Below are 21,277 nucleotides of genomic sequence, written 5' to 3' on the forward strand. Positions count from 1 at the left end.
TATGGTTGACAAAAAGTTGGTAAGAAAGAGAAAATTATTATTTATTTATTTTTAATTTAATTTTTTATTCTTATTCGTGCTATATTATATTATATTTTAACTTATCATACAATTAAACACCAATATATATTCTCATCTCATCCCAAATTCATGAAATACAAGTAATAATTAATTGAATTGCATGTTTTAATTCAATAATATACATATTATATGAGATCAATAGACTGATAAATAAAGATCAAAATTTTATTTTCTAATATAAATATTCTTTCTATTTTCTTTTCAAAAAAAGATATTGTAAGTATGGATTTCAAAGTACCCAATTAATTATTTTTATTAGTTAATTGACCTTTAATATTATTGATCCATTATATAATATATGATCAATTGATATAAGTTGACATTCATGAGTAATTTATATATCTAGATTTTTTGAATATATGTGTTTATAAGCATTCAAAATTGATGACATTATAGTAAGTTTTAAAAAACTATTCCTCATAGCATAAAAAAATAAAAAATTAATTATGATAAAAGATTCTTAAGCATGAAAATTTCTTCTTAATAAACTAATATATATTTTTTAGAAAATAATAAAATAATTATTTTAGTTAAATGAGTTTGATGAATTAAATAAATCTATTCTTAAAAAAAAAAAGCTTCAATGACATGGCATGCCAACTAGGAGAGAGTGAGGTTTTTGAAGTGTCAAGTATATTTGGAGGAAAATAGGGATAGTTGAGTGATATTTTGGTCCTAAATGAAACATAAATGATATTTTAAGGCAATTCCCTAAACTTGAGTGACCATTTAGGGATTTGACTCTGAATTTGAATATAAATCTGAATGATTAAGATATTATCTCTAGATTAAAATAAGATGTTTTTATTTTTCAAATAGTGAATGTGCATAATTTATTTAGTTGTAAATATAAAAAGTATACAATTCAAATAAAAAATAACTACATATTAATTAAAAAAAAATATAAATATTTACTAAAATAAAATTATTATTTGATATAAAGTAGGACATTTATATACGCAAAATGGAGTAACTGATGAGATGATAATGAAGTTGGTTAATGCTTGTAGTTGACGGTTTTGAAGGTATAGTAGATGAAGAATTAATATGTGGTATTTGCTGATGTGTTGGTGGTAATCTGTGTTGGTGCTAGTGGTGGAGGTGGAGGGTAATAGGGATTGATAGTGATGGTGTAGGTGTTAACAATAGTAAATTATAATAATGAAGATGATAGGTGTAATAGCGATCGACAATAATTGAACTGTGCTGGTTGTGATGGAAAGGCACCCTTGTTTCTTGGAACTTGCCTCAACTCTTTTTTATTTAATTTGATTTTCTAGATGCATCACTTTGAATGACTATTGCATCTAGAAGATTTCACTCCCAGCAACTGCAGCCACTCATAAAACCTAATCCGTATTGAATTATATTGAGTTTTTGTGATCCTCCAAATTATCTTCTATCTTTTTCTCTTATTAATAATAAATAATTACTATACAATATCCATTTGAGTTTACTTTTATATTAGTTGAAAAATTATTATTCTTTCGATAAAAAAATATTTTAATTAAAATGAAAGGAAATATTACTTTTTGAATGTCATTGCTCTAGACTTAATGGAGTTTTCCTTTTCAAAATGTTATTATCTTGGTCCGTTGTGACTAGACATGAATTCCTAATGAATAATTTAATTAGCTTTCCAAAAATAATTTTGCCTTTTACAGCTTTAATTAATTTCTTGTTGATTGAACCACTAATTTCAATACCTCAACTCAAGCCAAAACCATATTTCCAACCAAATCTAAACAAAGGCTTTCTGTCCAACAATACATGTTCACTGTTAACTTTATACACTTAACAATAAGTAGAAGAGTAATTTTACTTTATCACTTTTTGAATATAATAAATACAATGTTTTGAAAAATGTAATAGGGAAATAACTATAATTAATGATAAAGGTAAATTAGGAACTAAATATAAAATCATCCATTAATTTCATAAAGTAGACACGTATTGCTGGACATTCTAAAATAATATAGTGGACAACTATTGTTGGGCGGAGGGAGTAATTAATAATTAAATAACATGATCTTTCATTGATCTTTAATTTGTCAAATTTGACGAGAGGGAGTTGCTCGGATGGTAAGCACCCCTCACTTCCAACTCGAAGGTTGCGAGTTCGAGTCACCAAGGGAGCAAAAGGGGTGGGAGCTCCTAGGGAGGGTAAAAAAAAAAAACCAAAAAAAAAAAATAATTCGTCAAATTTTGATTTGATGAAACTATTAAAAAATAATGATTGATATAATGAGTTTACCATTTTACCCTGTTAATTAATAGAGTCTTAAACATATTACTCATTACATTTTTCAAAGACATTAACGCAACGTTAATAAATTAAAGGTATAGTAAAAGAAATAAATTATCTTTTCTTGATTCTTTAGAAATAACAAGTAAAAAGGAAAATTAAATTAAAAATTATTTGACAAGTAAATTGAAACGGAAAGCGTATATGCAAGATTTTAAAGAACGTGTTACAAAGTTTAACATTAAAATAATAGAAAAATATTACTATTTGTCAAATAAATTTGTTTTTTTTCGTTGAATTGTCAATGTATATCTAGTTCACATGATGAGAAAATTAAAAAGCATAAAGAGGATTATTCAACAAAAATATAACATATTTTCTCTTCCAGCAGACCCACGTGATACTCACGTGTCAATAAGGACCCCGGCTGAGAGGGCGGCAGTTGGGCCATGATCGGTAGCAAGAGGAGCCAAAATTTCAATTTTATAATTTTTCAAAATTTTAAATGAACATTTCAAATCTTACTTCCTTTGTTGGGGATTCGGCTTCTCTCCATTACTTTTTTTTCTATTTCGTCAAGTACACGTCTAGATTAGAGACACGTGTCATATTTAAAATTTAAAGGTTAAGATTATATCATATGAATAAATATCATAATCATAGTTAAGTCAATTAATTTTAGAAAACTATTCTCCAAATTTGGTAAGAATTACAATATATTCCATACAAAATTTGATATTTATTAATATCTTTAATTTCATATTATATTTTTAATTTACAATTTAATATTAAATACAAAAATATAATATGAAATTAATGATTATAACTTAGAAGTCACTCAACTATTGATATTTTACTTAGAAAGTCACTCAACTATTGATATTTCATTTAAGAAGTCACCCAATCAATTTAAATGTTTTTTTTGTTGAAATCTAATTTTATTTTAAACTATTTTCATTATAAGAAATAAGAAGGTATCTATTTTATTTATCTTACTAATCCACTCCAATTATTTAATTATATATTTTTTTAAAACGTACTGTAGCAATAGACAAAAAAAATCATTTTCCGTTCTAGCAATTGTTTAGTAAAATTAAATAAGCTGAAAAATGATCCCAAAAAAAGGAGAACGTTGGAATTGATCAGAAGTAATTAAGAAGTAATCAAAAGAATGCACAAGAGCAATCTTTTATCATTTAAAAATAATTGGTTTAAAACTAAAAATTTATAATTTAATATTTAAATACAAAAATATAATATGAAATTAATGATATTAATAAATATCAAATTTTGTATAGAATATATTGTAATCCTTATCAAATTTGGAAAGTAGTTTTCTAAAATTAATTGACTTAACTATGATTATGATATTTGCTAATATAATATAATCTTGACCTTTAAACTTTAAACGGAGAAGGGACGGATTTACCCCCGAATTTTAATAAATGGTACGTATATGTCATCCGTTATACTTTCCGTCCACATAAGCCCCTGCCGTCCAATTATAGGTACACATATACCCTTCTCACTAACGGACCCTTAATTTCTTACACGTGTTTTAATCCTATTGAACTACCCATTTGACCCCTTTTTTTAACCCATAACCCAACTATCCGCCCCATAACCCAATACCCACCCAATTTCCTCTAAAAGGAATTCTAATTAAAACACCCAAATTAACACACCAAAATTCGTCCCTTTATTAATTTTTTCTACCAAAATTAAAATCCCCACCCAAATACATGATACCCAGATCCAAAAATATAACCCAAATTGCTCAATGGGTAGCGGAGAATCCACATGTGCTTCTCTCTCATACCACATTGGAAATAAAATCAAGGAATAATCATTGCTTCAACTCTTTTTCGAGCTCTGAAGAATCTGTCATCGTCAACAACTTGCCACTACATACTTTACTACTCGTCCCTCCAGCTATTCCTCTTCATCTTCGTAATCAATTTTGTCAGAGATTATCTCCAACAAAATCCCATCATCTGCCTTCTCCAACTTCAGTTTCTCTGTTTGTAGATGTTATCTGTCATCTGTGAAACATAACTGCAATTCCTATGCTAAACACACACCTAGGGTTACATTGTGCACGCCGCAATTTTCATCGGCATTCAAGCCGTTACTAGTGTCGAGGTATGCCAGAGTTCAACCAAACATCGTTGTCGCATTAGACAACCTCTAGTTGGCACAAGTCAACAAAGTGAAAATTGTTCCAGATGGAACTAATATCTCTGCTAATTAATCTTCTCAATGACAACTCCGAGGAGACCAAAGAACACATTCGATATTCAACTTGGCCTGGAAAATGACATTGACTTGTCATTTGCTCAAAACCAACGATATGGTTGGTAGGGTAATCTTGGTGGTGTGCAATTTGGCAGTGTGTCAAGAGGGGACGACTAAGGTTTTGGTGTGTGAGATACGCGGGGACCTCTGACTTTGGTGTGTTAATTTGGGTGTTTTAATTAGGATTCCTTTTAGAGGAAATTGGGTGGGTATTGGGTTATGGGGCGGATAGTTGGGTTATGGGTTAAAAAAAAGGGTCAAACGGGTAGTTCAATAGGATTAAGACACGTGTAAGAAATTAGGGGTCCGTTAGTGAGAGAGGTATATGTGTACCTATAATTGGACGGCAGGGGCTTATGTGGATTGAAAGTATAACGAAGGGCATATACGTACCATTTATTGAAGTTCGGGGGTAAATCCATCCCTTCTCCCAACTTTAAATATGACATATGTCTCTAATCTAGACGTGCAATTGACGAAATGGAGGGAAGGGGTAATGAAGGGGAGCGGGATCCAAAGGGTGACTTGTTTTTGTTTTTTAGTCTGTTTTCGAAAAGAATGATTTTTTTTATAATACTTTATTATCAATTTTTCACACGACATATTTAAGACGATAAGATTATAGGGCATTTCAATATATTAATTATCACTTTAATTTATTATCACAAGATTGAAAAATCTTTTTTATTTTCTTAAATTTTGTATCAAATCAAACTAGATCATTCTTTTTTAAACGAAGCGAGTAATAGCCAAGTTTTAAATTTAATATAATATTTAACACAAACATATTATTAGAATACAAGTTAGTGAGTTCAATTGAACATATATCCAAATTTCTAGCTCCGCCTTTGATCATGATGATACTACCACTAACTACTATAGTTATTTTTATGTATATGTATTAGTCATAATGTACTTTGACCAACCAAAACTATGTACCTACTATTATAAATTCAAAGGATCATCCTATGTTTGTATTTCTTCTTCTTTACACAAGGTTTTCAAAAAACAAAAAAACTCTCATTTCTTTTCTACATTTTATTACTTTTATAGGCATGAGTGAAACCATGCCAAATAACCCCACAAATTGGATGCAATTCTATCAACCTCAAAGATCTCCACAAACCACTATGTTCTCCGATGCCACAATTGTCACCACCACGGCCTCTTCCGTAGTCAGTGCTCCAGATCACCACCAACACCAACACCAACACGGCACCGGGCCATCTGAGGGGCGTGTTTCCAAGCCCATCAGACGGCGATCAAGGGCTTCTAGGCGAACACCAACCACCGTGTTGAACACGGATACTACAAATTTCCGTGCCATGGTGCAACAGTTCACTGGTGGATCTGTTGCACCATCGCAGGGGGCCTACTTGGGTTTCGGGCCTAATAATCAGCAAATTATGAACCCGAATACTTATAATATCCAATTTCAAGCGCAGCCAGTGCCTCCGCAAAACCAACTGCCTTACATGTTCAGTACATTGGGCAGTTCTACTACTCGACCATCTCCTGCTGCTCAAGGTCGTGCTGGTAATTTTCTCCATACTTCTTCTCCTTCTAATGAGAACAAGTCGGAAAATAACTTCACGTTCTGATTACTTAAAAAAAGAGAAATTGACATAAATAGTCCTTCAATTTTACCCATTCCGTCGTTTTCACTACATTAATATCGGTGCTCAGTACCTGTACATAGCCCCTCAACAATATCCTTCCTCGTTGGTTGGTTCATTTTATATTTTATATTAGTCTAGTTTAAATTTAAATTTTGTCGTATTAATCATATGTAATTTTCTTCATATCTTTATTTCTTTCCTTTTGACAAAATACTGTTATTTGGAGTAATAGAGGTTTTTTTTTTTTTTAATATATTAGATAATTCAAATGGGTTTTTTTCTTTTTTTTTCCCGTGCGTATGTATTATTAAATTCAGCAAGCTATTATAACTGCCCAATTATAATCAATTAAGCCTACTGAGACGTTCGTATACTCACTTTATTTCAATTTTTGTGATAACCTGAAATAGCACATTTTAAAATTTAAAATAATTAGCATTATATTTTTTATTTTATTCTTAATGAAAAACTTTAATCACCACACAAATATTATGTCATATTTAATATCATAAATTTCAAAATATTTTCATAATCACACAAATAATATGGCATATTTTAGATTTATTTTGATTCAAACTATGTCACGGATATTAAAATAAAGGATATATATATATATAATATTTGTTCGTCTTTTCTCTATTCTTCCGAAAATGTAAAAGAATCGAGAAAAGACGAACAAATATCAAGTATACATAGATAGAGACCACCCTAGGATGCATCGTCATTCCTAGCAATCGGTTCATTTTCAATTCAAAAGATCCTATAAAAGCACTTATGTACTGTACAAAATAAAGTACCTAAGTTAGATGAAAAGGACGAAGTTAAATCAAATTTCTTTGAATCCCTACACGCTTTAATATTTTGTTTTTATTTTTAAAGAAACCCAACAAAGAGAAATGTTTTTTGCATGACAGATAAATTAAGGTAAGCATGACAAATAAATTAAGGTAAGGAATACACTTATACACACACACAAAGAAGAAATTAAAAAAGGGCATGAATGTCGACACTCATGATATAAATTTCCCCCCCTTTTCCTTGTTCTAAAATAAAAAAATAAGAAAGAGAGAATAAAGAAATGTTCAACCACTAAAGAATGTGTTGGAGTACATGAGAATGCTCCTTTCTTAATCATAGATCTTGAATTTGAGACATGAAGATGAAAAGATTATTCTCAGGGGGAGCGCTATTCTTCGAATAAGTCCTATCTCGTGCGAATTTAAATTAATCAAATTTTAATACAAATATCAGATACCGAACGACAAAATCAATAAAAGAAAAGAAAAGCACTGTTCAATAAAGTGAAGCGCACACTTTGTCTAATTTGTCAAATATTCAACTTAGAAAAGGATTGACATGCGTGGGAAAGAGGCTAGAGGGGTTGTATGGGAGCTTAGTAGGTCCCCACTCAACGTGTAAAGTAGAAAAAATGAGATACAACTATTTTGACAAAGTCAATTTTCCACACTCACTAATCTTTGTTTTATTCATGTAATAATCCCACTAATTCACATTGCTCCTATTTATTTACTACGGCTATTCTATTTCATTAGATTCCTTTTGACACGAACAAGAGTCCACGAGGATTTTTACTTGGTCTTTGGTAAAATTGGTAACATATAAGGCTGGGTGTGTTTGGTACGAAGGAAAATATTTTTCGTGAAAAATGATTTTTTGAAAAACAAGTGCATTTGTAGCTTATTTTCTCATGTTTGGTTGGTGAGTAAATTTTTTTTTTAATGTTTGGTTGGTGAATGAAAATATTTTTCCAGAAAATATCTTTTATTTTTGGATTTAGACAAGAAAGTACTCTTTAGGAAAATAATTTCTGATTCGAAAATCAACCCTGATATTTGATCTAGGACCCAACCCTGTCACCCGAACTAGGAAAAAAAACGATGGCCGTTCCAAAATTCGACCCTAAAATTTGACCTAGGACTTGACCTAGAACCTGACCCAAAAAATATTCTTCAAAAACAAATACTTTTTAATTTTTTTTTTGATGGGTGGCGGGGGGGGGGGGGNNGGTGGATGGGGCATAAAAATGAAAACTTTTTAAATTTGAAATATTTCTCAAAAACGATGGGGGTGGGGTATTTTCCAAAAGAGTTTTTAATTTTTTTTATGGGGGTGACATAAAAATGATTTTGTTTAAAAAAAATTGAAATATTTTTCACAATTTTTTTTATGGGGTGGCCTAGGTTGGGGGTGGGGGGAGGGCGTAAAAAGCGAAAAAAAAAGTTAAATTTGAAATATTTTTTAAAAATTTGACCGGGGGGAGGGGGGTGTCAAGGTATTGGGTGGAGTAAAAAATGAAATGTTTTTCCAAAACAATATATTTTGTGGGTGGGGGGGGGGGTAGGGGTTGGGTGAGGTAAGACAAATTTTAAAATTTGATATATTTTAAAAAAAACAAATTTGAAATTTTTTACTTTTTTTGTTGGGGGTGGTGTATGGGGTAGGAGTAAAAATATATTTTAAATTTAAAAAATAAGAAAATTAAAAAAATTTAATTTTTTTTGGATGGGTAGGGTCGGGTTCGAGGTACATGGTAGAGTTTTGAAAAATATTTTTCTTAATTTTTTATCAAGGGAAGTCATTTTCATTAAATTTGAGGAAAATGAGTTGATGTAAAAACCATTTTCCAAAACATTTAAGCCAACCAAACATGGGATAATCGGAAAACATTTTCCAAAAATATTTTTCTTCACACCAAACACATCTGTAGTTGTTGGGAAAATAACACACAATGAAAGTGAAATTCTTTGTGAATTTTATTGCTTATATGAATCATAGATAATAAGAATTGATATCTCTACTCAATATTATGAATTTATATAGCTAAATTACTAATTTTGTTTTTTTTGAATAATCAATAAAATCATTCATTTTAAGTGTTTGTATTAATAAAATCATTCAACTAAAATTTATCATAAAAAAGAATCTAACATGGAAAAATAATTTAGTTTATATTAATAAAATCATTTAAATAATTTATCGTGCAATAGAACTGTGTCATAAGGAACTTATTCAGACTCGTGTTTCTCAAATCCATTCGACTACCCCTCGTACTCAAGGTACTTGAAATAGCAAAGCCCAGATCCTTATGAGTTACTTTCGGATAAAGTCTTCAGAAAGTCAAGAGACTGTAGAGAGGCTTGTGAGAAGCCCGTTAGTGTGCTTAAGTATATTGATTTGAAAGAATGCATCCTTATTCATATGAATCGTGTGTTTGAGCCAAGGCGAGATGTACTCTCAAACTCTCTTCTCGAAAGCCTATTTTAGGTGATACCTTTTAAGAGGGAAGTGTGTATTAGAATGCTTGGACAGTATCTTCACCTGACAGATAGTGTGAGTTGCGATATTATGAGCTAGTAATAGTAGAAGTGCCTAGAGTTAGAAGTATGCATTTAGAAGTGTAGGAACCTAAGAATGATGTTAGTTATTGAGTAAAGTATGTAGTTATAGTCATGTACCTAGTAAATAATTAATGAGAAGTTTTCCCCTTATTTGTAGGCTAAAGAGTGATAATTTTGTGTGAATTTAATGATAGAAGGTAAATGAATAGTTATTAATTATGTTGAGTTAGAGTGTACTTTAATCAGAAATAAGTTTATGTCGATGTGTCATTGTGTTAATAAAGATCAAGTATAGGTGTTGAATAGAAGAGCAGATTATTCATGAGGTGATAGATCTAATTTGAGATTATGATTTTAGAAGGGAGAGTCTCATGGTAGTCAGAGGGTCATAGAGCTAATTCGGCAATAAAGTGTAGTGAATTGATAAATAATACTTGGGTTGTGAAAGGAAATGTGACGATAATTTGTAAATAGGCAGACTGACGATAAAGATTGACTACTTGGCATGTGGTCTTAGTGGGGGTGAGTGTTTCTTAATTTTATCTAGTAGTCGTAAGCTAGTAGAGTATGTGATTATATTGATATTTTTGTTTAGTACTAGACACTAAGCTTGAAGTTGAGATGAGTGTCGTGATAAAAAGGATGACAAAATGAAGGTGATGATGTTAGTTTTGAGATCTAATCTAGTAGGTTTGACATAAATTAGGTGAGGAATTAAGGTGCTACTTTTCGATAAATGTGAGTGATACAAGTGTGGTATTATGACTCTTAGATGAGAGGAATGAAGTGTGGCTAAGTCATTAGATTAGCAAGAGCATGTTCTAATTAAGTTTATGATCTTTCATATGTGCCTAGATAGCATATTTGAGATGTCAAAGTGGAATATATAGGTTGTTGTAAGCATTATTTATTACTCTTAAGAGTGTGGCCGAAGAGATTATAAATAAATAAATATATATATATATATATAGACCTATAAAGCCGCTTAATATACTCTTAATAGCTTGACTCTCCTTCTTAGCTCACTAATACCGTCCTTCTAAGTTCATGTCTAGCTAACTAGATGAAACTTGAATTATATTTGAAAGGTTCATCATTGGATATATTTACTACAGGAAGAACACACTTGAACATTTTTATTGATGGAAACCTAATACAATATGTGAAAATTGCAAACAAGCTGATCATGTTATAAAAGTGTGCAAGTTTAAAAACAATCATCAAGTACAAACAACAGAAACAGAAATCGAGGAGGAGCAACTTTTTAAAATGGGATAATACATAAGTACCCCCTAGACTATGATCGAAATCCCAGAGACACACATAAACTTAACTAGAGTCCTATTACCCTCCGTAAACTAATTTAAAATGGAATAAATACACCGCAAACGCTGACATGGCATAGAGAGTGTGCACACTCTCTTGAAGGCAAGTGATAAGTGCACAAATCAGACACATGTTTAGTTAGTACACATATTTATTGACAATAAAATTTATATATATTTAATTATTTTTATTTATTTCTTTGTAAAATATTTATTTTAATTTCTTTTCACTTTAAACTTTTTTTCTAATTAATTTATTATCTTTTCACTTTTAATTATTTTAAAAAAATATGTGTATTTTTTTCAAAAAAAAAAACTTAAAAGTTTCCTTTAATTCTAACGTTTTAATTTTTTTATGTTTTATTTGATTTTCTTCACTTATTTTGATATCCGTTCAAAATTAACTTATTTTAAATATAGGACATTTGAAATCAAATCAAAACGAAAGACAAATAAAATAAAATTAATAGAAAAATAAAAGAGAAAAAACAATGAATGTAGGTAAAAAACAAAGTTTCGATACAAGGTAAAAAAATGTATTAATTAATTTAAATACAAGATTAAAAAAATAAGATATTTTTTTTAAAAAATGAATTTTTTTTTTTTTTTAAAAAAAAATTAAGAAAAAAATATTAATTTTTTTAAAAAAAATAATTTTTAATTAAAAAAATAATATTTACACACGTGGCGGGCGAGTGTGTATAAACACAACCAACTTGAGTGGTTGAAGGTGCCACATCAGCACAAAAGGTGCACAAAAATATGAAAAAATGAGTTCAGGGGGGTAACAGGATCTTGGTTAAGTTTAGGTGTGTCTCTGGGATTTCGGTCATAGTCTAAGGGGTACTTATGCATTATCCCTTTTAAAATTGCAATATCTAAAACAAAGGGGAAGTGTTGAGTTTGCTTTTAGTTACTTCAATAAATTTTTAGCAAAATAAGTTACCTAGATTTAGAATGAATTTGAACTTTAAATATTTATTAAGTTGTTTTAATTATTGAGCTTATTTAGCCTTTGTGAATTTTTGTTATGCATATTTTCTGTAAATTATGTTATCAAGATGGCTATTTAAATTCATATTATGCTTAATAAAAATATTGAGAGATATTTCAATTAATTCCTTTTGCTATCCCATTTTTAAAACACCAACATAAATTAATTGATAGTGATTTCATAACTTTATAGGGTGTTAGTTTATGTTTCATTTATTTTTCCGTATGTCATGATTGGTTTGAGTGTTGAGGATTCTCCTATTTAGGTATTAGAGTAGGTTTCGCACGGCCCGATGGATTGGACCGTGACACAAAGAAACATCGGTACAACTATAAAGTTCTTCTAAGTAGTGCTCAATGAAATCCTTTTCAGAGATCAGCCCGAAACAATGAAGTGTTGTCCGATGTTTTCGGAGATTAAATACATCTCAAGGAGATTTGAGTCATCATACATTTGAAAAACACGCGACTGATTGTCCTTCAATTACGAAGAAATATTATAAGAAAACGAACTAAAAGAACAATAAAATTTTATCCACAAGATTTATCAATAAAAATATTATTTTATTTATTTTGATTGCAGTTAATTTTCCGTATTCAAAATTTGTTGTCAACAATAACCCATACAAATAGGGCAACATTTACATAACTCTTGTAGGATCAATTTATACTATTCTTGACAAATTCGAACTCTAATTTTACACTCGTAAAATTCCACCTTCCTTGCTAATTACCTATTCTAATATTTGATTCTGTTCTTCGAAACATTGCCCAACTTGGACCTGACTTTGAAATTTAACTACTATTAGCCAAACTATCTTTGAGTTGCTTCCAAGTGTAGAAATCTAAACTCAAAATTGCATTTCTAGCAATAATAATATATAGTAGCAACATCCCCCTCTTTGATAGATGGATTCAAGAAAACTTCACGTTATGTTTCTCATGAAAGAATATTAGCAAGGAACTAAATAATGTGGTTCACATTAAATTAACCCTCCGAGCTTTCTGCTAATTAATAACAACTAATTGCTTTTTAATTTATTATAGTTGTGTTTCAAGAGATTAGTATATTTAAGTGGACATTATAATGTCCTTTGAATATAAATAATCAGCAATAGAAGAACACTAATAATTGCCATCACCACTAATTTTTATACTATGCTTTATAAAATAATTTTTTTTTTACAATATCATGTAAAATTAAGATGTTTTGTAATATTTTGACAATTTAATTTAGTTTTTTTTTTTTTTTTACAATATCAACCTCAAACTTCAAGTTATATAAGTATGAACTAAAAATTAAAGATAATTTGCCCGTCTAAAGTAACCTGAAGTATTTTCTTTTTGTCTTCTTCTTCAAATCTGTCTGCTCCTACAAACTAATACGGAGAATATTGACTAAATTAACCTTAATTAAATTTGTATTATCAAAGTTGACAAGTATAAAGAGAATGTGCATATGTAGCGTGAAAATAATATAGCATGGTATTATATGTGTGTATCAAACGTCTTTGAAGAAATAGTAAAAATATATATGTATTTGTTCATAGAAAATTATACTAATTGACTTCGAAATATATACATACGGGTAAATTTGAAAAATAAAATTAATACTATTTTGATTAATTAGGTAAAATACCACTTATTTTAAATCAAGCCAGAGGCATAAAATCCATCATTCATTTGATGTGTTGGTAGGTATTGCGTATAGTATTGTCCCAAAAAAGGAAAGGGTAATTTGCAAGACATGCCAACCATTCTTATACTTCATTCAATTAAAGTACTACTCTTACTTCTTTATTTTCTTTTTTTATCATAAGGTTTTCTTAAAGGTATAATAATACACGAACTCAATTTTTAAATGTCACCCTTCTCTATATATTTTTTTTTATATATATAAGTATTATTGTCACCTTCTTTATTTATCGTTCCATAAAAAAAAATGAATCCTAAGGCCATATATTTCCCAATTTTCATAGCAATCTTTGCTGTTTTAGCATCAACTCAACCGCCCCGAACGTACTTCAACTGATTTCTTGATCGATGCTCTACAGCTTTATCGTTATGTATTGTTAATCGCCATCACCATCACCATCATCATCGTCATGACACTGACGATGATAAGGCGAGACAATCTCCCTGTGACAAATTTACTCCAAATTTTCCAACTATAGACCCTAGTAACACGTCAATTATCTGCGTTGATCGAAATGGATGTTGCAATTTCACCACAGTGCAAGCTGCAGTTGATTCTGTTGGGAATTTTAGTGTCAAAAGAAGCTTAATATGGATAAGCAATGGCATTTATTTGTAAGTAGGAGTAGTTATTACTCACTCTCTATGTTTTAATTTATGTGACATAATTTGATTTTTGACAGTCAAACTTCTGAATTTTTGACCGTCAATTAGGACATGGAATCTTTCAATTTTTTTAAATAAAATTTACGTATTTAAAAACTACATACGTAACGTATTTTTGTTTTGTTTGATTGAAAATGCAGTGAAAAGGTGATTATTCCAAAAACAAAACCTAACATAACATTTCAAGGGCAAGGGTATACGACAACAGCTATCGTGTGGAATGACACAGCCAATTCTGCAAATGGAACATTTTACAGTGGCTCTGTCCAAGTTTTCTCTACCAATTTCATTGCCAAGAATATAAGTTTCATGGTATATAAATATAATATAATATCATCACCGACCCTTCTTTTTTTTTTTTGGGGTTTCATTCGGTACCCGCATTAACGCTCAATTAAATTTGGATTATAGTTGCGTCAGAAAGTACCACACTAGGGATAAAGTGTTCCCTAACAAAGGCGATTTAGTACCTTCTCTTTCTCTTTCATTTCACGCAGGAAAGTACAGCTATTACTCCCTCCGTCTGTTTAATATATTAAAAATAGGTATTCACTTTTATTTGTCCAGTTTGAAAAACCAAGAGATAGTTTATTATAATTTAACCTTACTATAATTAAGTATTATTCATTTCCAATAATTTAGATAATGACTTATAATAATCAGGGATGATACTATTTTGAAAAAAATTGATTGCTTGAGTATGCCAAATCAAATATGGACAAGTAAATATGAAAAGAGAGAATGTTTTACTACTTGTAATTCCATTGTCCACAATACTCGCATTCAGCGACAAGTAAGAAATTATAATTAACAAGAAGATTAAAGAAAAACTGAATTCTAAATAACACACCAATAAATTTGTTTTTGAACAACCTTTGTCACTACACTAGAAACTTCTCAATAATTTATTTGTACACGAAATTAAACTATTTGTTTCCACATTATAAATTTTAAACGAACGGTGTTCATGATGGAATTGAACGCTATCACATTAATACGTACATAATTTAAGTTTACAATAAATAAATACAGAATGTAGCTCCAATGCCGGTACCCGGGGCGGTAGGAGCACAAGCAGTGGCGATCAGGATAGCGGGAGATGAAGCTGCCTTTTGGGGTTGTGGATTTTTCGGAGCTCAGGATACCCTTCATGACGATCGTGGTCGTCATTACTTTAAGGATTGTTATATTCAAGGCTCCATCGACTTCATTTTTGGCAATGGCAAATCAATCTACGAGGTACACAAATTACATTCTTTAATTAATTTCACCTATACGTACATGCATGTTATGTTTTTATTCCAATAGTTTCAACTGCGCGAATGTAGAACTGTCAATTAATATCAATAGCAAGCCCAGTAGCCCCAGGAGTGAAGTCGATAAACGGGGCAGTAACAGCACACGGCAGAGCTACCAAAGAAGAAAATAGTGGTTTCGCTTTTGTGAATTGCACTTTAGGAGGCACTGGTAGAATTTGGTTGGGGCGTGCGTGGAGGCCTTACTCCACAGTCGTCTTTGCTAACACTTACATGACGGATATCGTGGCTCCTGAGGGTTGGAACGACTTGAATGACCCAATGAGAGACCAGTTAAGTAATTGTATAATCATTTCATCTAAAAAATAATAATATAAATTTTATTCTTTTATTAATTTTTAACTTAATTATTATAGGACAATTTTTTATGGGGAGTATAATTGCTCCGGAGCAGGATCGAATATGGCGCTGAGGGCGACATATGTTCAAAGACTTAACGATACACAAGCTCTTCCATTCCTCAACTCATCTTTTATTGATGCTGATTTGTGGCTTCAATCTTTCTCCTCTTAGCAACTTCTCCTTCTTTATATTTTCTCTCTCTAATTATAAATTTATGTGCGATGAACTCGATTGTATAATATTCCAAAATTGAACGACATTGTTGTAATATTATTTCGGATTTATCTTGTATATATATATGAAAATACACATTGACACTATTATAGATGAACTTTTACTTAGTAATTAGTGTATTTTAGTCTGTTGAGAAAAATTATTTGTCTTATTTTTCAAATTATGGTTAGAGAGAGTTGCTTGGATGATAAACACCCATAATTTTCAATCTTAAGGTTGTGAACTCGAGTCTCTAACAATACGAAAAGGTGGTTCTGAGGGAGAGGTAAAAAATAAATAAATTATTAATTCTATTAATTAAAGATAGATATCTTTAATTACCTTTAAAGTGTATACTATCAAATGTGAAAGAAGTTAATTATTAAACACACTATGATAGAAGAAAAAGCTCAAAATAGTCCCTTTTTATCTTTGGGCTAAAACTTATAATTATTCTTGTTTCTTTTTCTCCACATAGAACACTTATAATCCCTTGTGTTTGTAATTTTAGTGCATTTTTGGTTCTCCCTCAATTTTTACATTGATTTTATCTAGAATTTAGTATATGAATTGTTCAGTCGTCTTCCTCTATATTTAATAGAAACAATAATTTTATGAGAGAGAAAAGTGAGAAGAGGAGTGCTCTTTATTATTTTGTACGGTCCAAAAAATCATTACAACTAAATCAAATATATATATATTTATTTTTCGAACTATATCAATTTGTTGTAGATAAATAACATTGCAAGGAAAGAAAAGTTTATATTATCACATGTGAAATATGATGCGGTGAACCTCTCAATCTCAAGAAAATGTATTTGATGGAGGACTAAAATTGTATCAATACTATAAATATGAAAGACTATTATTACTCTATATCACAGAACAAAAATGACCATGAATCTAAATCCAAAGCCAAAGATATGGATTATTTTAAGCTTTTCTCCAATATTATACATTACCAAAGAACATGTCTTCTTCTTAAGACACATGAAGATAAATTGACGACGAAATTTATTCTATTATTTTATTATATTCCTTGATTAGAAAAAGAAATAAATTCTCTTCTTCATTTATACCTATAGGCTATATTCTTTCGTAGCTTAGTTATCTTCTTTTTAAGTGTTAAAAGGAGAATTTTTAAAGAACTAAAACGACCGTACTATATAAAAGGGAAAAGGGTATGGAAAATACTCTAACTTTGGCCGAAATTGTTGTAACGATACCAAACTTTATGGAGGACCTTTTACCCCCTGCACTATTTAATAGTGTATTTTAAAGGTATATATGTGCCCACGTGGATACATTACTATTTAAAATGATGCAATATTTATGATGTCCACGTAGGCACATATATACCTTTAAAATACACTATTAAATAGTACAACGGTGTAAAAGGCTCTATCCAAAGTTTGGTATCGTAACATCAATTTCGACCAAAGTTAGAGTATTTTTCAGACAATTTTCCCTTTTATATAGTACGGTCGTTTTAGTTCTTTAAAAATTCTCCTTTTAACACTTAAAAAGAAGATAACTAAGCTACGAAAGAAAATAGCCTATAGGTATAAATGAAGAAGAGAATTTATTTCTTTTTCTAATCAAGGAANCACCTATACGTACATGCATGTTATGTTTTTATTCCAATAGTTTCAACTGCGCGAATGTAGAACTGTCAATTAATATCAATAGCAAGCCCAGTAGCCCCAGGAGTGAAGTCGATAAACGGGGCAGTAACAGCACACGGCAGAGCTACCAAAGAAGAAAATAGTGGTTTCGCTTTTGTGAATTGCACTTTAGGAGGCACTGGTAGAATTTGGTTGGGGCGTGCGTGGAGGCCTTACTCCACAGTCGTCTTTGCTAACACTTACATGACGGATATCGTGGCTCCTGAGGGTTGGAACGACTTGAATGACCCAATGAGAGACCAGTTAAGTAATTGTATAATCATTTCATCTAAAAAATAATAATATAAATTTTATTCTTTTATTAATTTTTAACTTAATTATTATAGGACAATTTTTTATGGGGAGTATAATTGCTCCGGAGCAGGATCGAATATGGCGCTGAGGGCGACATATGTTCAAAGACTTAACGATACACAAGCTCTTCCATTCCTCAACTCATCTTTTATTGATGCTGATTTGTGGCTTCAATCTTTCTCCTCTTAGCAACTTCTCCTTCTTTATATTTTCTCTCTCTAATTATAAATTTATGTGCGATGAACTCGATTGTATAATATTCCAAAATTGAACGACATTGTTGTAATATTATTTCGGATTTATCTTGTATATATATATGAAAATACACATTGACACTATTATAGATGAACTTTTACTTAGTAATTAGTGTATTTTAGTCTGTTGAGAAAAATTATTTGTCTTATTTTTCAAATTATGGTTAGAGAGAGTTGCTTGGATGATAAACACCCATAATTTTCAATCTTAAGGTTGTGAACTCGAGTCTCTAACAATACGAAAAGGTGGTTCTGAGGGAGAGGTAAAAAATAAATAAATTATTAATTCTATTAATTAAAGATAGATATCTTTAATTACCTTTAAAGTGTATACTATCAAATGTGAAAGAAGTTAATTATTAAACACACTATGATAGAAGAAAAAGCTCAAAATAGTCCCTTTTTATCTTTGGGCTAAAACTTATAATTATTCTTGTTTCTTTTTCTCCACATAGAACACTTATAATCCCTTGTGTTTGTCATTTTAGTGCATTTTTGGTTCTCCCTCAATTTTTACATTAATTTTGTCTACAATTTAGTATATAGATTGTTCACTCGTCTTCCTCTATATTTAATAGAAACAATAATTTTATGAGAGAGAAAAGTGAGAAGAAGAATGCTCTTCCAAAAAATCATTACAACTAAACCAAATATATATATTTATTTTTCGAACTATATCAATTTGTTGTAGATAAATAACATTGCAAGAAAAGAAAAATTTATATTAATACATGTGAAATATGATGAGGTGAACCTCTCAATCTCAAGAAAATATATTTGATGGAGGACTAAAATTGTATCACTACTATAAATATGAAAGACTATTATTACTCTATATGACAGAACAAAGATGACCATGAATCTAAATCCAAAGCCAAAGATATGGATTATTTTAAGCTTCTCTCCAATATTATACATTACCAAAGAAATTTCTTCTTAAGACACATGAAGATAAATTGACGACGAAATTTATTCTATTATTTTATTATATTCCTTGATTAGAAAAAGATATAAATTCTCTTCTTCATTTATACCTATAGGCTATATTCTTTCGTAGCTTAGTTATCTTCTTTTTAAGTGTTAAAAGGAGAATTTTTAAAGATAACTAAAACGACCGTACTATATTAAAAGGAAAAGGATATGGAAAATATTTTAACTTTGGCCGAAATTGCTGTAATGATATCAAACTTTATGGAGAACCTTTTACCCCTGCACTATTTAATAATGTATTTTAAAGGTATATATGTGCCCACATGGACACATTACTATTTAAAATGATGCAATATTTATGATGTCTACGTAGGCACATATATACCTTTAAAATACACTATTAAATAGTACATCGAGGTAAAAGGTCCTTTCCAAAATTTGGTATCGTAACATCAATTTCGACCAAAGTTGAAATATTTTTCAGACCCTTATCCCTATATAAAAATCAAAAAGTGTAAGAAATAGATCAATTGTGATCACAAATAAGCAACATCCTTTTCTTTTTATATAACACACATCTTATTGTTTATCAATTACAATTTTGTGCAATATATATATAGACACATTAATAGTACATATACAATATGCTTACACCTAAGAGAATTGTGTCTATAATTTAGGGATACATCATACACATATCAGTGTATATATGTTATAAAATATGAAAGAAGAAATTTTGCAAATAGCCACTATAATAAACTTAATTATGCTTCATAACTATATTTTGCATATTTAAGGGCTATAGTTACAATTTAAGCTGTCTCGTTTGTATAATTCACGGATTTGTATAATTCGCAGGTTTGTATAATTTGCGGGTACATTTGTATAATTTCATTATTTTTGTATAAACTCGAAATAACGAATTTATACAATTACAAACATCAGAAGTGTAAACAGTTATACAAATTATATTATACAAATTCTGAATTATACAAAAGTTATACAAATTATACTATACAAATTCTGAATCATACAAACGTGCGAATTATACAAAATTAAAAAACTGAGCTGTGTAATTATAGCTAAAAGTAGGTCGCGAATTGTAATTAAGACAAACTATTGCTATGTTAAGTAATTAACTAGTATATAATTGCTTATACACGTAATTTTGTAATTACATAAAAATATCGCTATAGAGTAAGACCTGGGCTTTCCTTGAAAGTTCTTGGATAATCTCATTTAGCCATGTCTTATCGATGTGGCAAACCGAAAAATGATATTTGTAATATTAGCTGATCAAAAAGTGAAATTACCCCATATATAGATTAGATCATTTATTTTTCTAAAATTATATCGGGTGTTTTATTTTGGTTGCCCTATTTAACTAGTATTTATTTTGCTAAAAAAATATTAGGTAACTTTCAGGCAAAAGTGCAGGACTTCTTTTTCTCTTCTTCATCTTCTATATTATGCGCCTGAAATTACAGGTAAATTTAACGTGTGTTTCAATCATGTATAATTGAGCACAGACATACATAGAAAAGTTTAAAGGGTACTAAATGGATTTGTTAAATTTATTGTTGTTTTGACTAATTGATTGATTGAATTTTTTTTACGATACATGAAACATATGTTTCAAAATTGAACTTATTCGGAGTATATTTGAGTTTTGAAATTTGAAGAAGAAAAACGGTGTTTTTGGGGGCAAAAAATCTACACATGACTGATATTTTAGCCAATTTTAATATGAGTTTCAATCATATATGATTGAGCACAAACATATATGAAAAAACTGAAAGGGTGTTAACTGAATTTGTTAGATTTATTGTTGTTTTAACAAATCAATGATTGACATTTGTTCATAATGATTCATGAAATTTATGTTTAAAATTTGAGCTTATTTGAGCGTAGAATTGTTGATTGTTGATATTTGAAAAATAATCACAACCACAACAATAACAACAA

General features: G+C 29.9%; 2 protein-coding genes and 1 pseudogene across 2 annotated transcripts in view; 2 read left to right on the forward strand and 1 right to left on the reverse strand.

The window, feature by feature from the left end:
• The window catches only part of LOC125876257 (OVARIAN TUMOR DOMAIN-containing deubiquitinating enzyme 11-like), a 752,025-nt gene that overhangs the window by 581,582 nt on the left and 149,166 nt on the right, over nucleotides 1–21,277 (reverse strand). The gene's annotated exons all lie outside the window — the stretch shown is intronic.
• On the forward strand, nucleotides 5,522–6,486 carry LOC125876258 (VQ motif-containing protein 22-like). The gene has a single exon (XM_049557391.1). The coding sequence runs from the start codon at nucleotides 5,590–5,592 to the stop codon at nucleotides 6,220–6,222; it is 633 nt and encodes a 210-aa protein (XP_049413348.1). The 5' UTR covers nucleotides 5,522–5,589; the 3' UTR covers nucleotides 6,223–6,486.
• On the forward strand, nucleotides 13,827–16,259 carry LOC125876249 (probable pectinesterase 8; annotated as a pseudogene).

The sequence above is a fragment of the Solanum stenotomum genome, chromosome 9 (genome assembly GCF_019186545.1).
Source record: "Solanum stenotomum isolate F172 chromosome 9, ASM1918654v1, whole genome shotgun sequence".
In the NCBI taxonomy this organism is placed as follows: Eukaryota; Viridiplantae; Streptophyta; class Magnoliopsida; order Solanales; family Solanaceae; genus Solanum; species Solanum stenotomum.

Coding starts and splice junctions, on each gene's coding strand:
- LOC125876258 (XM_049557391.1), top strand. CDS start 5,590: ATGTTTGTATTTCTTCTTCTTTACACAAGGTTTTCAAAAAACAAAAAA.